This window comes from Miscanthus floridulus, chromosome 6, assembly GCF_019320115.1.
Source record: "Miscanthus floridulus cultivar M001 chromosome 6, ASM1932011v1, whole genome shotgun sequence".
Lineage (NCBI taxonomy): Eukaryota > Viridiplantae > Streptophyta > Magnoliopsida > Poales > Poaceae > Miscanthus > Miscanthus floridulus.
Window position 1 is genome coordinate 592,081 of NC_089585.1, and position 15,868 is coordinate 607,948.

At 45.8% G+C, this 15,868-nt stretch overlaps 3 protein-coding genes and 1 pseudogene across 3 annotated transcripts; all 4 read left to right on the top strand.

The window, feature by feature from the left end:
• The first annotated feature begins 557 nt into the window (after positions 1–557).
• Positions 558–1,428, top strand: LOC136457324 (T-complex protein 1 subunit alpha-like). The gene is made up of 4 exons (XM_066457363.1): positions 558–629; positions 871–999; positions 1,084–1,187; positions 1,392–1,428. The coding sequence occupies exons 1-4, from the start codon at positions 558–560 to the stop codon at positions 1,426–1,428; spliced, it is 342 nt and encodes a 113-aa protein (XP_066313460.1).
• A 7,622-nt stretch (positions 1,429–9,050) lies between these two features.
• LOC136457368 (uncharacterized protein At5g39865-like) lies at positions 9,051–10,439 on the top strand (annotated as a pseudogene).
• Positions 10,440–11,210: 771 nt separating this feature from the next.
• LOC136457370 (AT-hook motif nuclear-localized protein 21-like) lies at positions 11,211–11,793 on the top strand. Its single transcript, XM_066457396.1, has one exon. The coding sequence runs from the start codon at positions 11,211–11,213 to the stop codon at positions 11,691–11,693; it is 483 nt and encodes a 160-aa protein (XP_066313493.1). The 3' UTR covers positions 11,694–11,793.
• Positions 11,794–12,669: 876 nt separating this feature from the next.
• On the top strand, positions 12,670–14,692 carry LOC136457371 (uncharacterized). Its single transcript, XM_066457397.1, has 4 exons — positions 12,670–13,015; positions 13,095–13,162; positions 13,463–13,584; positions 13,743–14,692. The coding sequence occupies exons 1-4, from the start codon at positions 12,685–12,687 to the stop codon at positions 14,299–14,301; spliced, it is 1,080 nt and encodes a 359-aa protein (XP_066313494.1). The 5' UTR covers positions 12,670–12,684; the 3' UTR covers positions 14,302–14,692.
• The last annotated feature ends 1,176 nt before the right edge of the window (positions 14,693–15,868 follow it).

A 15,868-nucleotide genomic window follows, 5' to 3' on the forward strand; every position in this document is an offset into this window, starting at 1 on the left:
CCTGGGCAGGCACAGGGTGGTGGTGACGGCGGCGGGCTTCTCTTCCACTTCTTCCCCTCCGTCGTCCCCTTTCCTCCTCGCATGGCGGCACCGACGGGGCCAGCCTGGGATGCTCCAGGGCCTGGGCTGGCGGATCCGGTGCTCTGGTGGCCGGATCTGTCACCCCCAAGTCAGGGGGCGGCGCCGGCGGTGGCGAGGCAGTGGAGTGGAGAGGGGCCAGCGTTGGAGTGACATGTTTGGCTGTGCATTATTAGGATTTTTGGTGGCTTAACAATTGAACCTTTCAGGTGAGTACATTTGCAGACATGGAGGGTGAAGAAACATTTGATTCATCATTCCTTGGACATGCTGATGAAGTTGTGGAGGAAAGAATTGCTGATGATGATGTTATTCTGGTGAAAGGCACAAAGAACACCAGCGCGGTTTGTACTTTTTCCATACCAATTTTAAGCAAGTTTGCTATAGGAGGAACAAATTTAATTTGAAGGTAATTGCATAGTGCTTGATGATTTTCTATTGTGCAGGTCTCTATAACACTTAGAGGTGCAAATGACTTCATGCTTGATGAGATTGACCGGTCCTTGCATGATGCCCTGTGCATTGTGAAGAGAACCCTGGAATCAAATATGGTAATCCTTGTGCTTCTATTCTTTCATGTCATCACATGTTGGTTACCTGCAGCTGAATAAATCAATGCTTAGTGACAACTTTCACTGTTCTTTTGTGGCTTGTGCATTGAGGATTTTTCATGCCTAGAGGAACCTTACAGTTCAAAATGCAATTTGATTTTATTTATGAGTGGACAAATTCTAATTGTTAGTATCATTGATCGTGCTAGTGTCTCCAACATGTTTTGTATTGGGTATGTAGGTTGTTGCTGGTGGTGGTGCAGTTGAAGCTGCGTTGTCAGTTTACCTGGAGAACCTTGCAATGACCCTGGGTTCTCGGGAACAACTGGCAATTGCTGAATTTGCTGAATCTTTGTTAATCATACCAAAGGTTTGTATCTGCTCTATTTAAGTAATACTTTACTTTTTTCACCAATCAACATAGCATATTAATGACCTAACCTTGCACCAACAGGTACTATATGTTAATGCTGCAAAAGATGCAACTGAGCTTGTAGCAAAGCTTAGGGCATATCATCATACTGCTCAGACAAAGGCCGATAAGCAACATTATTCAAGGTAATGAACTAATGGCATAACATTGTCTTCAGTTATTTGATTAATAGAGCCCTTAATTCTTGTGTTTCATTTCTAAAGTTCAACTATGGTTTATGCAAGTAGTTCAGATCTGGCAAGTAGTTGTAGTGGTCAACTACGGTTTATGCAATGCGTCATCTATGTTACTTTGATATTATCTTTGGCTGTTGTTGGACATTTTGTCAGCTTGAATGTAAAGGCTTATTCTTCAATTGAATTATGATTGCTATTATAAAGTTGTACTCCCTTCCAAATTATAGGTCACTTCAGCGTTGTAGGAAAATGCACCAACATCATTTCATTAAATCCACCATGAAATGTTTCTTGATAGTTTTCTTATTTTGTGCTGCATACATCAATGTATTTTTCTATAACCTGGTCGAAGTTAGAGAATTTTGAATTAGGACAAAGCTAAAGTGATCTATAATCTATAATTTAGAACAGAGGGAGTCTTTTTTTAGTTATCATGATGCATGTCAGATGTGACAATGCTGTGAAGTGTGAACTAATCCGTATGGTGTGATTAAAAGTGGTAGTTCTTTAATTAGTCAAGGAGCAGGAAAGATAGCTTATAAGCTGTGCTAACCATTGTTGTCAATTGTCATTGGTATTAGTTTATAAGATTTGTACTATGCATTTCTATTTGACATTAATGCTATCCCATTGATGTTATCTAGTAAAAATATAGTAGTAGTATGTAGTAAAACAGTGTCATTATCCCAGGAACCATGGTAGCAATGGTATCCCGCTGAGAACAAGCAACTGCCAAGCGTGCTGCGAGGGATTCTTCTACCCCCGTGGTCTTACTTGCATGCTCCGTGAGTTTCATCTCTCTGACAAGTTCCTTTGATGTACTGTTGGCTGGCTTGCCTTGAAAATCATCATCTTCTATGACATTAGAGTTTGTAACTAGGCCTGCCCCATCTATGTCACCTGTGTGTAGAATTAAAGATACGAAAACAGTACACATGTAGCATATCTTCACACTGCCAGTATGCAAAACTGGTGCCAACAGAGTTGCATTACCAGTGCAGCTCATCAACAGAGTTGATGTGACTGTTCAATATAACTGAAGCAGGATCAAACTTCATTTTTCAGCCTTATATCTGATCTCACCAACTTTCCTCATAGTTTAGATCATTCTTCCAGAATTATCAATGGGACACATCAACCTCAACCAAACCACAAAGATAACCCAGAATTGACATTTCTACTCACCTCCTCCTTGGGCATCAGTTAACCTATCCTACTGAAACTGCTGGTGAGATCGGATCTTCTGTATGTAATTATCACAGAAGACTAACCTCTAGTGAATGGTTCACACTTCACAGTACTCAAACCAAGGCTGGTAATCAAGTGTACTAGGATAAGTGAAATTTGCATCTAATGTCCTATTGGAATGATCAGCTGGGAGATGGTGAGCTCAATAGGATTTGGCATCTAACATGCTTTTAAATCAGACCACATCCTGTTACACATCATGTTATCCTAAGGCACTACTTCCTTTGGAATCTTCCTGCCTGCATGTTTACCCAAGTTGGTTCATAGACTAACAAGCACTCAATTATGAGAGGTCATAAATACTATCAAAGGAAGCTTGAGAAATCAATTGCGAAGTATCTGAAGCTTGTGAGTTGGGTAGCCCAACGAAGATTCTTGTGATTTAGCTTCCTAAAATGGACTTACATAAACATTACTGCAACAAAGGAGCAAAGGGCTGGGTGCAGCCAGTACGCGAGGTTTCTGTCACTGTTAAGCTCTGGAAAGCCACTAGTACTGCACATCCTTACCCACATAATATAAGGAAAAATATACATAGCTTGAAGTTTTGTGGAACCATTGGATGCAATGGTCAATAATTCCTTGAAAAGGCCATCAGGAGAGGATGCCTGCAGCACTAGTTCATATGGATGCAGGATGGGCTTGCGCCACCAATTCTGGTTCAAGATCCCAGGAACCATGGTAGCAATGGTATCCCGCTGAGAACAAGCAACTGCCAAGCGTGCTACGAGGGATTCTTTTGCCCCCGTGGTCTTACTTGCATGCTCCATGAGTTTCATCTCTCTGACAAGTTCTAAACACTTTTCGTTTTTGTTGAGTGTCAGTTATTATATTATATTAAGTAGTTTAGAGAAATCAATTTATTGGCTTGTGATGAAAACTTCAAAATTCTTGGAGCTTGCATAGTGGTAAATCCTCTTGCATGCTTTTGTAAATTTCAGTAACTTAAAGACTATGTTTGTGTTATAAAACAATGTTGTAATCAACTGCATTGCATGGTGCTTGTGCTTGCTGCTTCTTATCATATACAACTGCTCAGGGGTGCATTGTGATTCAAACTTTGCCATTCTACGTAGGGTGCATTGTGGCTGCTGCTTCTTATCATATTCAACTTCTTAGACAAATTCCTCAGCATCCACGAATGGAGGAAAGCAAGATCAAGGGAGAATGCCATTCAGCTGGCTCGGCAGCAGCTGAAGGCGCAAGATGGATGGAAGGCCGCAAAACAGTTTGCAAGGAGGCATGTGAATGGTATGCAGGGTCATCTTTCACGCACATTTTCACGAAGGAGGTCATTTCGTCAGCAGGGTCATCTCTTAACTTTATCCATAATCAGTTAGCACAAGACCTGTAGTATATGTCTATATATGTCTTCTAGTGGCTCGTCTATATCCTGGACTTATATGTATGGCTCTGTGTACTATGATCATCACTTTGACTTGCAATATCCATTTGATGTATGTATGGAATATTTAATACATTATTTCTACAAAATCAAGTGAATTTGCTCAATGTGATGCCTTCTCTATGAACAAAAGTGGATTTGTCAAATCATTCAAATTGAATTGATATCTATATTTGCTATATAGTTTTGCCAACGGTTTACTTGCTGACGAGGGCATGTTTCATAAAATGTTTGGAAAAGGTTATCTGTCGGCAAAACTTTTCGCGGGAGGTTATCTGTCGGCAAAGGTGCCCTTTGCCTACAATAAAAAGGGTCGGCAAAGGTATGTTGTGTTATAGTGACATCCGCATCAGACAAAGAAACCTCCGAACTTGGTATTGGTGATCTACCATCGGAGAAGCTCAAGATGACACATGACTGAGTAGCAAGGACCATATTGTGCCTGTGTTGTGAACAGAGGCGAACTATATAGTATCACCCATGGACCTCTCTCCTCCTCAATGCTATAAGGGCATCCCCAACAGCTAGCGCCTATTATGACATGGACAGGGAAAAAGTAGGAGAGAGAGAGTAGTCACTAACGACGAACAAATAGCTAATCTATTTCATAGTCCAAGAATCTGAGAGTGAAACATGTGGGTCCAATAGCACATAAATAATAAGAATGTATAAAATAGTCTTTGTATTTATCTCTCACCTTCACCTAAGCTAGCTACATAGCTAGCACCATTGCGGACGCCCTAAGAGTTACATGCTAGCTTGCGAGCTCAGTAGACTAAGCGGCCGGTGAGAGCAACTCCAAGAGTTCCCCAATATTATCCCCAAACACTACTATAAATATCTACTTTTATGATGAATATATTTCATCACTGAAGTAGCCAAATTCGTCATAATTTCAGTTTTATGATGAATTTATGACGAAAACAAGTTCGTCATAGAAGTCGCATCACTCTTGCATATCTATGACGAATCTGACAAAATCGTTATAGAAGCTTTAGCTGATATTTATTGCTTAGTGGGTATGAACTATATAGAGATATTAGATAAGAAATTATTATAAAATTGTCTTCGTTCATAATTAATTTAGTGGTACTTATTGTGTATCATAAATGTTTATACCTTTTTATATAACTTTTGCCAAACTTTAAATTGTGCGAGAATTGTATCCTTTTATGGACGTAGAGAGTATGAATATGGATGGTTATTTCTTAGCTTCTCTCTATATATAAAAAAAAATCAGTGTTTAGCTTCCTTGGTTTTTTTAGAAAGCACTTTGTTGGTTAGTTGTGTTATGGACAAATAAAAGATACTCCGTATACTGATATTTGGAGGGTTCGTTTCGCTGAAATTTAGCTTATGCTGATTTATTATCAGAGAAAAACATTATTTCCTCGTCAAAAAGTACAGCTCAAATAGTTTAAGGGAACAGGGCCTCGGGGCTTATATTGCCGTCAAATGAGAAAAAGAAACGGTAGTTGGTCCTTGGGGCGAGGTACAGTCAACGGGTGGGGCGGGCGGGCGGGCGGGCGCAAAGACGTACAGTAAGTTCCAGGAAGGTCAATATTGGGCGGGGCGGGGCCTGGGGCCAGCACGACAACACGTGTGGACAAGCAGGTCAACGCCAGGGTGGGAATGACCGAGCGGGAACGGTCCAAGATGCCTGCGCTTTGCTTTAGGAAAGAAAGAAGGCAGCAGCAGGATGAGACCGAGCGCGCGATCGATCCTGACCTCTCCTATCCATGCCATGCACGCGAACCCCTCGTGTACGTTGTTCGGCTACCATACGCCGTGTGTTGTGCGCTGACCTTTTTCTTCTTTCTCACTCAAATGCATGCAAAAGTCTCTTGTACTGTTGTACGTATACTTTTCGTCCTAACAAAGGTAAACCGTACGTGTATACCCGCCAGGCCAGCCCCACCAGTGTGTATTATGTAAATACAGTTTTTAATTTGTGGCCGGTGACGTTAATTCCCTTTTTACCAGGTTGGTTCTCAACTTGCTCACGACACGTTCGATCTCCAAAGTATGCCATGTCATGTGTTACTAAGATATAAAATGTGGTACTCGATCCTGCAGAACTACGATCTCCAAAGTATGCCGGGCCGGGTAAAACACGTCAACGTCCCAACGATAGCGAAGAACGACGTCAAGAAAATGGACTCTGTGAGCCAGCCATATGTCACGTCACGACTAACTTGTAATAATTTTTGTGACAAATGCATGACAGAAAACATAATTTCCCTGGCATGATGCAAAGAAACGTCAGACATGTTTGAAAATTTCTATCACGTGGGTTCCAGCTGGCATCAATTTAAACTTGAATCACTGTTAGGGTCCTAATTTTCGTAACCACTTTCAAGAAAATAGGAATGGAACGATTGTTGTTGAAGCAGGTGTTTTCATGTGGATGCGGACCAGCTAGTATGGGATGAATTAGTTGTGGTACCATGTGTTTGGTTTCAGTATGAGGTGGCTAGGATGGGATCGCTCCATTCCTATTTTTCAAGATGGGATCATCCCAATCCCTGTTTGGTTTGAAGAGAATAGATAGATCGAGATTTTAACACCCTCCCTTATTATCTATAGTTGCTATGATCCCTACCTATAATATCCCTAGGCCCCACCTATCATCCTCATAAGCTTCGTCTTCCTCCCTACACCCACACCAATGGCACTTGCACGCTATCCCGGCCACTAACCCCTCCTCGATTTGTCGCCTGCTCGTCGTTCGCAGCCTTGGCCCGTTGCATGCTCGTTGTCCACTACTCCTACCTCATCGGCAAGGCTGCATTCCGCCTTTGTCGCCTGGTCACCGTCCATGTGGCTCCGCTCCGCCGCCCCCTATCACCGTCGTGTGGCCCTACGCTGGAGCTAGGCCAGCTCAATATATTTGGCATTCTGGTTCTATGCCAAATACAAACCCTATTTGTAGTACTATATTGATTGCCTTTGGCATTGCTGCAGCTCTTTGTCTGGCATAATGATATGTGGCTTCTTGCCCAACATACCAGCTAAAAATGTTTTGAAAGGACAAACAAAACTTTCAGCAGTTTCATCATACAAAAGTGCAACATCAAAAATAGTAGTTTTATTATGATTATATTCACTCCAACTAGCGTACTAAATTGGGTGCCCATCATTTAGTTTTTTGTATGTTGTTTAAAAGCAAACAACATCCCAACCTTCATAGTCTGCAACCATTTAGAATCAGTTTAGAAAATGTTTATATATCAAGTCGTCCACACCATCGTGAATGGAATATAAAGACTTCCTATCTTCTGTTGTTTTCTTCTCTAGATATTTCAATACTCCTCTAGTATCTCCTCGATTTATCTTCAATAACATCTTTGAATACAATTTATTCTTCATATCTTCACGAGTAAATCCAAGATTCTCAATTCCACCTGCTTCTCATGCCATGAGACCAAAAGTAGCTTTAATTATTTGAAATACCAATTGCTTTAGCATTTTCGATACTTGCAAGTTGTGCTTCGGTTATTCTCCTTTGGGATCTTAAATGATGGGATTGACTGCAAGTAGCAAGAATATGGTTATCCTCGTGCTCAAATTTATAGATGTAGTAGAATTCGTCTCTAAGGTCTATCTTCATGGGTGCTTGGCGCATACATCGTGTCTTTGGCCTACTATAGTTAGAAGAAGGTTTTTCTCTTTTATCGTTACCTCCAAGGCTCCAATACCTACGGATAAAGAAAAAATGGTAAAAGAATGATGTTCTATTCCAACCATGAAGAAAATATTATATGATAAATTTAATTTAATACCTGCACACTGCATGAGACCAATACAAAGTTATATTCTTTACTGTGGTAGTATTTTTTATATTATTTGAACTACTTCCAATGCTGAAACCCTTGTCTCGAGCATACGCATTGTAAAAAGCATATGCCTCTTGTCTAGTACAAAATCTCATAAAGTCTTTCGTATGCTGCCTTCCAATGTATCCTTGCGCAATTAATTAGTTAGAGACGAAGGAAACTTTTAGGAATAGATAAAACAAATACTCCCTCAGATTCTAAATTATAAGATGTTTTAGTTTGAGTAATATGCATCGTAGGCCCTTGAACTTGTCTTGGGTGCCACTTAGGTCCACAAACTCTCAAATCGTACTTCTGGCACCCTAATATTGTTTAAGTATGCCACTTAGGTCCATAACTCATCGGAACAACGTTTTGGCCGACGTGGCGTGGACAGCGTGGCGCTGACTGTGTCCAAGCGCACTTGAGCCGCGCGTGAGCCTGGTTTTCAACTGGCCGGTACGGCGGCGGCCATTGCCGGAGGCAAAACCTCGCCGGCGAACACAGAGAAGGACCTACAGGCCATGATTCGTCTTGGTAAAATCATGGGATGAAAGAGGAGATGAAAGTGAGCTCACCACGGGGCTTCTCGCGGCCGGAGGCGGTTTAGAAGACGGCATACGGCTCGGCGAGAAGACAACAACTAACGCCATGTACTTTTCTCCTGTACTTTTCAAAGACGGCGGACGGCGTACGGCTCGGCGAGCGTCCGAGCGCCATTATGGCGCGTGCTCGCGCTACTGCTGCTGCGCCTATCTCGCTACGCGCTGCCGCTGTGTCGCTGGCTCACTGCCGCGCTGCTGCCCTGCCGTTTGCCTTGACTTTGCCGAGCTACGCCACGCGTGCGTTCACACCCGCCCGAGGCAGCGCCCTTCGTCCAACCGAGTCGCGACGACCCATCAATGCCCGACTCGCCTGCTCGCAAGTAGACGCCCTGCTCCAGCCATTATTGACCTTAACCAAGCCGGAGTAGTCGACGCCGTCTCCACCGGGTGTAGCTTAGAAAAACCGCACCTCTTCGCCTTTCAAATTCGCGCTGCCCCGAGCCTCCCGGTCCAATTCCTCACACAAGAGAGTATCCATGAAAGTTGCCTAGCCATCCAAACCACGTCAAGCCTCAACCGTTCACTGTCCCCGGCCAATTTCGGAGTTACCGAGCCACCGGTCATCTCGCAGCCGAAATAGAGCATCCTTGGGGGTAAGCCTCTACGGTGGGAGTTAGCTTGATTCCTTAAACCAGTCGATTGATCCTAACCATATAGTGTTGCTAGGGCCGAGCTCGCCCGGCCGTGCAGCCGCTAGGGGCGCCGAGCTCGAACACAGCCAGTGAGGGCGTGGCTAGTGAGGGCCACGACCGCAAGCAGCGGGAGGCGCGCATGTCGCTGCCCCGCGCTGAGCGTGCGCGGGCACCGTACGTCGACTTCCTCAAGCCCGCGTCGTCGCGACGTGATCCGACGATGGGGTGCGCGACATCCAGCGCGGCGCGACATGGTGTGGGTCGGTGCCGACGCCCACGCGCGGCGGAGCTTCTCGCTGCCCTCCGTCGACCATCAGCGTCTGCGGTTGAGGGCCATGTCGATGCTCGGCACCCTCGGCCTCGCCGGCAGCGCCCGTCACTCTAGCTCGTGTAAGCACGCGACGCTGTCGGTGGAGATGATGAAGGGCGACAATGACCACGCTCCTGAAGCTCCGCACGCCGACGCTGACGCCGCCCAATGAGCCCAAGGTGATCAACGCGTGGGAGCTCATGGCGGGGCTCAAGGACGACGTGTCGACGCCGCGCGCCATGTACAAGAGTCTGCCACTCGATGAGTCGCCACAGGAGTTCGCCTTGGAGGCGCCGCCGCTGCCGCAGTGGATGCAGGCCGACATGGACATGCCCGTCGCCTTGGTGTCGCCCTTGTGGCCACCGGGAGGCGAGCCGAAGGCTGTGGTGTACTTCACAAGCCTCCACGGCGTGCGCAAGACGTTCATGGACTGCTGCGCCGTGCGCAGCATCCTGCACAGCTACGGCGTGCGCCTAGACGAGCGCGACGTCTCCATGCACGCCAGTCTTCAAGGCCAAGCTCAGCGGAGCTCCTCGGGCCCGGCTTCGTAGGCTGCTGCGCTCCCACGTGTGTTCGTCCACGGCGTGCGCAAGACGTTCATGGACTGCTGCGCCGTGCGCAACATCCTGCGTAGCTACGGCGTGCGCCTAGACGAGCGCGACGTCTCCATGCACGCCGTCTTCAAGGCCAAGCTCGCGGAGCTCCTCGGGTCCGGCTTCGTAGGCGCTGCGCTCCCACGTGTGTTTCGTCCACGGCCAGTACCTCAACGGCCAGTGCCGAGGACGTGCACTTCCTGCACGAGGCGGGCGAGCTCGGGTGCGCCTTGGAGGGGTGCGAGGCCGCGCCCTCGCGGAAGCTCGGGTACATGGAGGCGTGCGCCGCCTGCGGCGACGTCCGGTTCGTGCCGTGAGAGAGAAGGAAAGGTCTATTTCTTTAATAAGAAAACACGCGGTTCACGTGCACTTGCGCCACGCTGTCTAAGCCACGTTGGCCAAAACGTTGTTCTGATGAGTTATGGACCTAAGTGGCATACTTAAACAACATTAAGGTGCCAGAAATGCGATTTGAGAGTTTGTGGACCTAAGTGGCACCCCCAAAGACAAGTTCAAAGGCCTACAATGCATATTACTCTTTTAGTTTTTATAGATACATTGTGTATCTAGAAAAGTCAAAATTGCTTATAATTTGGAACGGAGATAGATCTGTCTTATAGTTTGGCTAGCAATTTCTATAAACAATATAATGTTTCAATCAATAGAGACAATATTTTATTATGAAATTAATTTTCATGATAAATCTAGTAGCACCAACCTTATGTTGTAAAACTAAAATACTTAGCATTAATTTGGACTCAGAGAAAGTATTGATTTAGGTTCCTTTGTCTCCTTTTAGGTACATGCGCAGTGAACTGAAATGGCAAGCTATATGGACTACGGTGAATTCAAAGTGTACAACAAGTTACATGCGCAGTGACCTGTAGCGATACGCTCGATGTTATTATATTATATAAATTGATCACGCCTAGCTAGCTCCTGCTTTTGCCCAGACTTCAATTAGAAAATCAGTACTCCGGTGTAACAGTTGGGAGCTTGTTAGGATGCTCTCTAGAGCAGCACCTACCTCACACACAAGCCCTTACATAAAATAATTCGTCACGCTTATTTGTCTTGTTAACAGACAGCTAGTAGCCTCTGCTTGTGTGCGGCCTGGATGAAAGATTGTAGACGAACACCTTTAAAAGCCCAGACAACAGATTATAGATGTGACCGCCCTCTCAGCCCCTCACCGTTGTTTGCAGGCAGGCACGGCCACGGCCGCACGGGCAATGGGCACCGCGAGTGCGATGACGGGGCACCAGCAGCTCCCTCGCCGGCCCGCGTCGTGCTCCAACTCCAAGCAGAACCGGGCCAGCAAGAGCAAGCCGCCGGTGGTGATCGCGCACGAGTGCCCCAGCGCGATGCGTGCCCACGTGGTGGAGGTGCCCGCGGGGCGCGACGTGCTGTCGTGCGTCTCCGCGTTCGCGCGGCGTGGGCGGCGCGGCGCGCTGGTGCTGGGCGCGGCCGGGCACGTCACGGACGTGGTGCTCCGGGAGCCCGCGCTGGTGCTCCGAGGCACCATGGAGATACTGAGCCTGGCCGGCTGCTTCTTCCCGTTCCCGGGGCCTGGGTCGGCGGCAGCCACGGGGACGGCGGTGTTCCTGGCGGGGCCGCGGGGCAGCGTGCTGGGCGGCGGCGTTGCGCTGGGAGGGCTGGTGGCCGCAGGGCCGGTGGTGGTCATGGTGGCCATGTTTGTAGCGGCGGCGCTGGACAGGCTGCCGTTGGCCAAGGGGGAGGAGGCCGGGAAGGCTCCGCAGGGATGTGACGTGCATGGACACCACCGGGCGTGCAGCTGGGCGGCAGTGTGCCGAAAGCAGCAGCAGCAGCTTGGCGCCAATAACTGATCGAAAGCCTTGCTTCCATCTCTGGCGAATTTAATCAATTGATTTACAGCAACTTAATTCGTTTACATTTCCATATATATAGTACTACAATTCGAGTTTAAACTTGACCACGGACAAGAAGATTCCATTCAGATGTTGTTTGAAACCTGCTCTCAAAAAGACCCACCCCGTGCAAGAACGTATATGTAATAGCTACTATTAATTATGATTTTTTTTCTCCAAAAACAACAAAAAATGCAGTAATATATACTTTTCTCTTCTTTTTATGTATACACTAAGTGCATTGCAACGAGATGTTGAGGTTGTTTCATAGTTATCTGGATAACTTGCGGCTCGGAGATTTTATTTAGTGATCACGTCATACATTTCAATCCGTCCTTAAAATCGAACTCCTTATTATGGTTGGACGAATGCTGCTCTAACTTGTATGGGTACGAGATAATTCATTTTGAGATCGGACTTCGCACTATGCCTGAACACTTAACTCGTGAGGGTACGAAGGAGAATGGTAGACCATGAAAACACTTGGTACTCTAATTCATTTTAGAACCATACTCTGCGCTATGTTTGGACATGCTACTCTAACATGTCCGAGCATGAGAGAGATTGGCTTTGTCGGATCCCTATTGAGCGGTTGTGTATGATGAAGGATGAAGAAAAATCTTAGCCTCTTCAACACTCCCTCCGTTCCAAATTATAAGACGTTTTGGCTTTTCTATATATATTGTTTTTACTATATATCTAGACATAGTGTATACATACATAATAGAATGCTATGTATGTAGAAACCCCAGAGCATTTTATAATTTGAATGGAGAGAGTATTAATTAGGGAGGATATGGATAGGGGGGGGGGGTTATTACAGAGGATAGACATGGGTCGAAATAGCTTGACCGGCCTGCCTGATGACTCGGAAACCTGAGCTTATTAGTTGGGCCTGGCCCAGTCACGTATACAGGAACAAATATTGCACGCCCTGATATATCCTTTGATGAACAAGGCCCACCTGCCCGTCCTACTCCCCTTCCCCAAGGGAATCGGTCGAGTGGAGTCAGCGCCGCCGGGCCGGTCGCGGTCGGACCCCCCCTTGCTTCCCCGTTCCCCCGCCGCTCCGCCCGCCTCCTCTCCTTCGATTCGTTGCTTCCCGCTTCAAATCCTCCTGCGCCGCGCCAAGCTAAGCCACCACCCTTTCCTTCCCATGGCTTCCGACGCCCCCGCGCAGCAACCGGCGCCCCAGCAGAAGCCTACCAGAGTCTCGCTGTCCTACGAGGAGATCTCCAAGCTCTTCTCCCTCCCCATCGCCGAGGCGGCCTCCATCCTCGGTATGTACAATAAATCCATGCCTGTGCCTTGCGCGCTGCTTCCAATTCCCTTCACCCTGCATGCTCCTCTTATCTGCAGGAGTCTGCACTAGTGTCTTGAAGAGGATCTGCCGCACCCACGGGATTGTTAGGTGGCCCTATCGTAAGGTAAATTCCTATGGGACAAGTGTGTGCTTTGTCCTTACCATGTCTACGCCTGCAAAATCTTACTGTATGCTACTACTACTTTTGTGTGATATAATAAGCACACAGCATTTTGAATCAAGTAGTTCCATGTTGGACATGTCTTAAAATCTCATATGGCCATAGGGGGATTACTCAAAGCCAGCCCCATGTACGTTTTCTCGTGTATCTGCTCTAAACAGAGTTGCGTTGGTCCATACAACTTTTAATACCTCTGCTTTGATTTCTTAGTCTGTCTGGTCATTTGTAGTTTTACTCTTGCAGCTTGTTTCTGGGAAAGCTGGGGACGACACAAAAGGTCCTGATAGAGACAAAGCCAAGGAACTCCTTGAGTTATCAAAAATCGCGAAACAAAAGGCTTCCAGTGCATCAGGCCCATCAGTAGTGTGAGTAATGCTTTCCCCTGAGGCCTTGGTAGACGATTCTTGTGATTTAGTTGCTGCCTGTGCCTTCTTCTCTCCTGGAAAAAAAAAAGGAAATTGATCTGTGAAACAGATCGCATCATATTCATCTCACACTTGGACTGGACTGGACATGTTTATAGGTCATCAAGCACTTCCCAAGGAGTGGCAAAGTCTCAACAGGGCAGTTCTAAGGCAGGACAAATTTCAGTTTCGCCCCCAGCAGGTAAACAGAATGCATCACCAAGCTTGGCCCATGGTAGCCAAGCCAAGGCCATCCCTAGCTATATGGATGATTTCAAGTACGGATTCCCATCATCTGGCTTGTCTTGTGAAACTATGAAATGGTGGGGCACAAGCAGCGACACAGACTGTGTGCCTGCCAAAGATGGAAGCCATGAAGCCCATGAATCAACAACACATGAGCCTGCCAAAGATGATGACGAGTTGGACTGGGGAGCAGATGAAGCGGAAGCTGAAGCTGAAGCTGATGGCGCTGTTACAGCTGAAGCGTCGGCGCAGCTGTGCTCCCTGAGAAGGAAAGCAGTAGATGACGGGCGCAAGCTATTGAATGGCGACAACCGCAGGGGCCAAGAATTTTCTAGGCTCAACAAAAGGCAGAAGCTAGCGCTGGCCCAGGTATTTGGGGCTTCACTGCCAGATGTTGTATTTCTCGGTCTAGTGAGTGAAGAGCAACTGTAGCTGTGTTTTCCCTCCCTCTCCAGGTCCTCATGTAATCTGACCCATTATTAGCGAGAAGTGTGAAATCTTCTCATTGAATTCAAGAATGGCAGGAGCTTGTTTTGTCTTCCTATCATACAAGTCATTGCTGCTGCTTTTCTCTACATATTTTCTCTTATCTCCCATGTGTGTACAAGGAGAGCACCTTATGATATATATATGAATTCACATATATATGTACATAGCATCATCCCATTCCATTGTGTTTTGTTCCTTTTTTGTTTTTGATAACATTGCGTTTTGTTCCTTGATTTCAAGTCAAAACTGTTAAACACTTGTAAAACTAGCAAAGATGTCCTCAAAGTGAACGGATCCAGAAGATAGGCATACCCATGGTGTTTGGTCAATGGAGGATATAGCATCGAATACACATCCAAGTGAGTTTGGCTGCCCTTAATATATCTCTTTCTGCATTTTTTTCCATATGAAAACCCATTGATGCAAATCTGAAAGAAATAGCGTTCTTTCTTCAGATAGCATGCCCCTCATCTTCAACTGTAGGTTGTGAAATGTTTATGCTCCTTAAAGTTATTATAGTTTCCAAATCCATGTGTTTTAGGCAACTGTGAGACAATTATACCTGTAGGTTTATCTTTTATTTGCGCTGTTTTTTTTTTGGATTTTGTAACAGTGGCCAATTCTACATTTATCTCATCATCGTATTGATACAGAAGGTTATGCGTAAGAATCACCTTATTTGTCGATTTGATATGATCATATGAAAGTCGAATGCATGTAGGTCTCAGGCAGACAGCATGTGTAGTGTTTGATTTACTGCTTGGGTGCTTGCAGAAGTGATACATTTAGGTGCTATGTTTAACTGTTGGTGTGATATGTATTTTGGAAGGTGTTTTTTTCTTCCATCTACAGTCACATTATAGCATGCAGAAGATGTTTATGTGTATTGATTTAAACTTTTTTATGTCTGGCTCTGAAGCTTTGCCATCCATTACTGTATTACAGTAATGTCATGATATCCTTATATTACAGCATTTGTGTAAATGGATGGCAAACTGATCTGTTAGCTGGCATTCGCTTTTGTAATGCTATCCGCATTGCAAGACTGAATGAATCTTGCAAAGTGTGCACTAGCGATTTGATGTCAAAGGGATAAAGCTTTAGTAGTTTAGTTACTGCTTTGCCTGTTATGCTCACATATGGAAGCAATGCTGACATTAGTGTGGCTGAAGAATGTACATCACAACCACCTTTGCTGCCTCCTTAGGGACATCTCCAATGTATGGTTATCATTTCCGCGAAGTGAGCTTTAGCTCTTTATGATGTTCTGGTGGCATGCACTTTGTCTTGTAACGGCATCTAACGGTGAGTTTGTTTTGTCTAATTTTCTCCTTGATCCAGGCAGAGATAGCACTGAACTTAAGCTACCTGGCATACGGGATCTAACGTTGCTTCTGCTGACTGCTTGGGATTGGATGGCACTTTTTGTGGGCAAAGAGCCTGAGACTACTATATTGCCTTTGTTAACCAAATATTTCTCTTAGAACTTAGAAGCAACCTGCATAATACG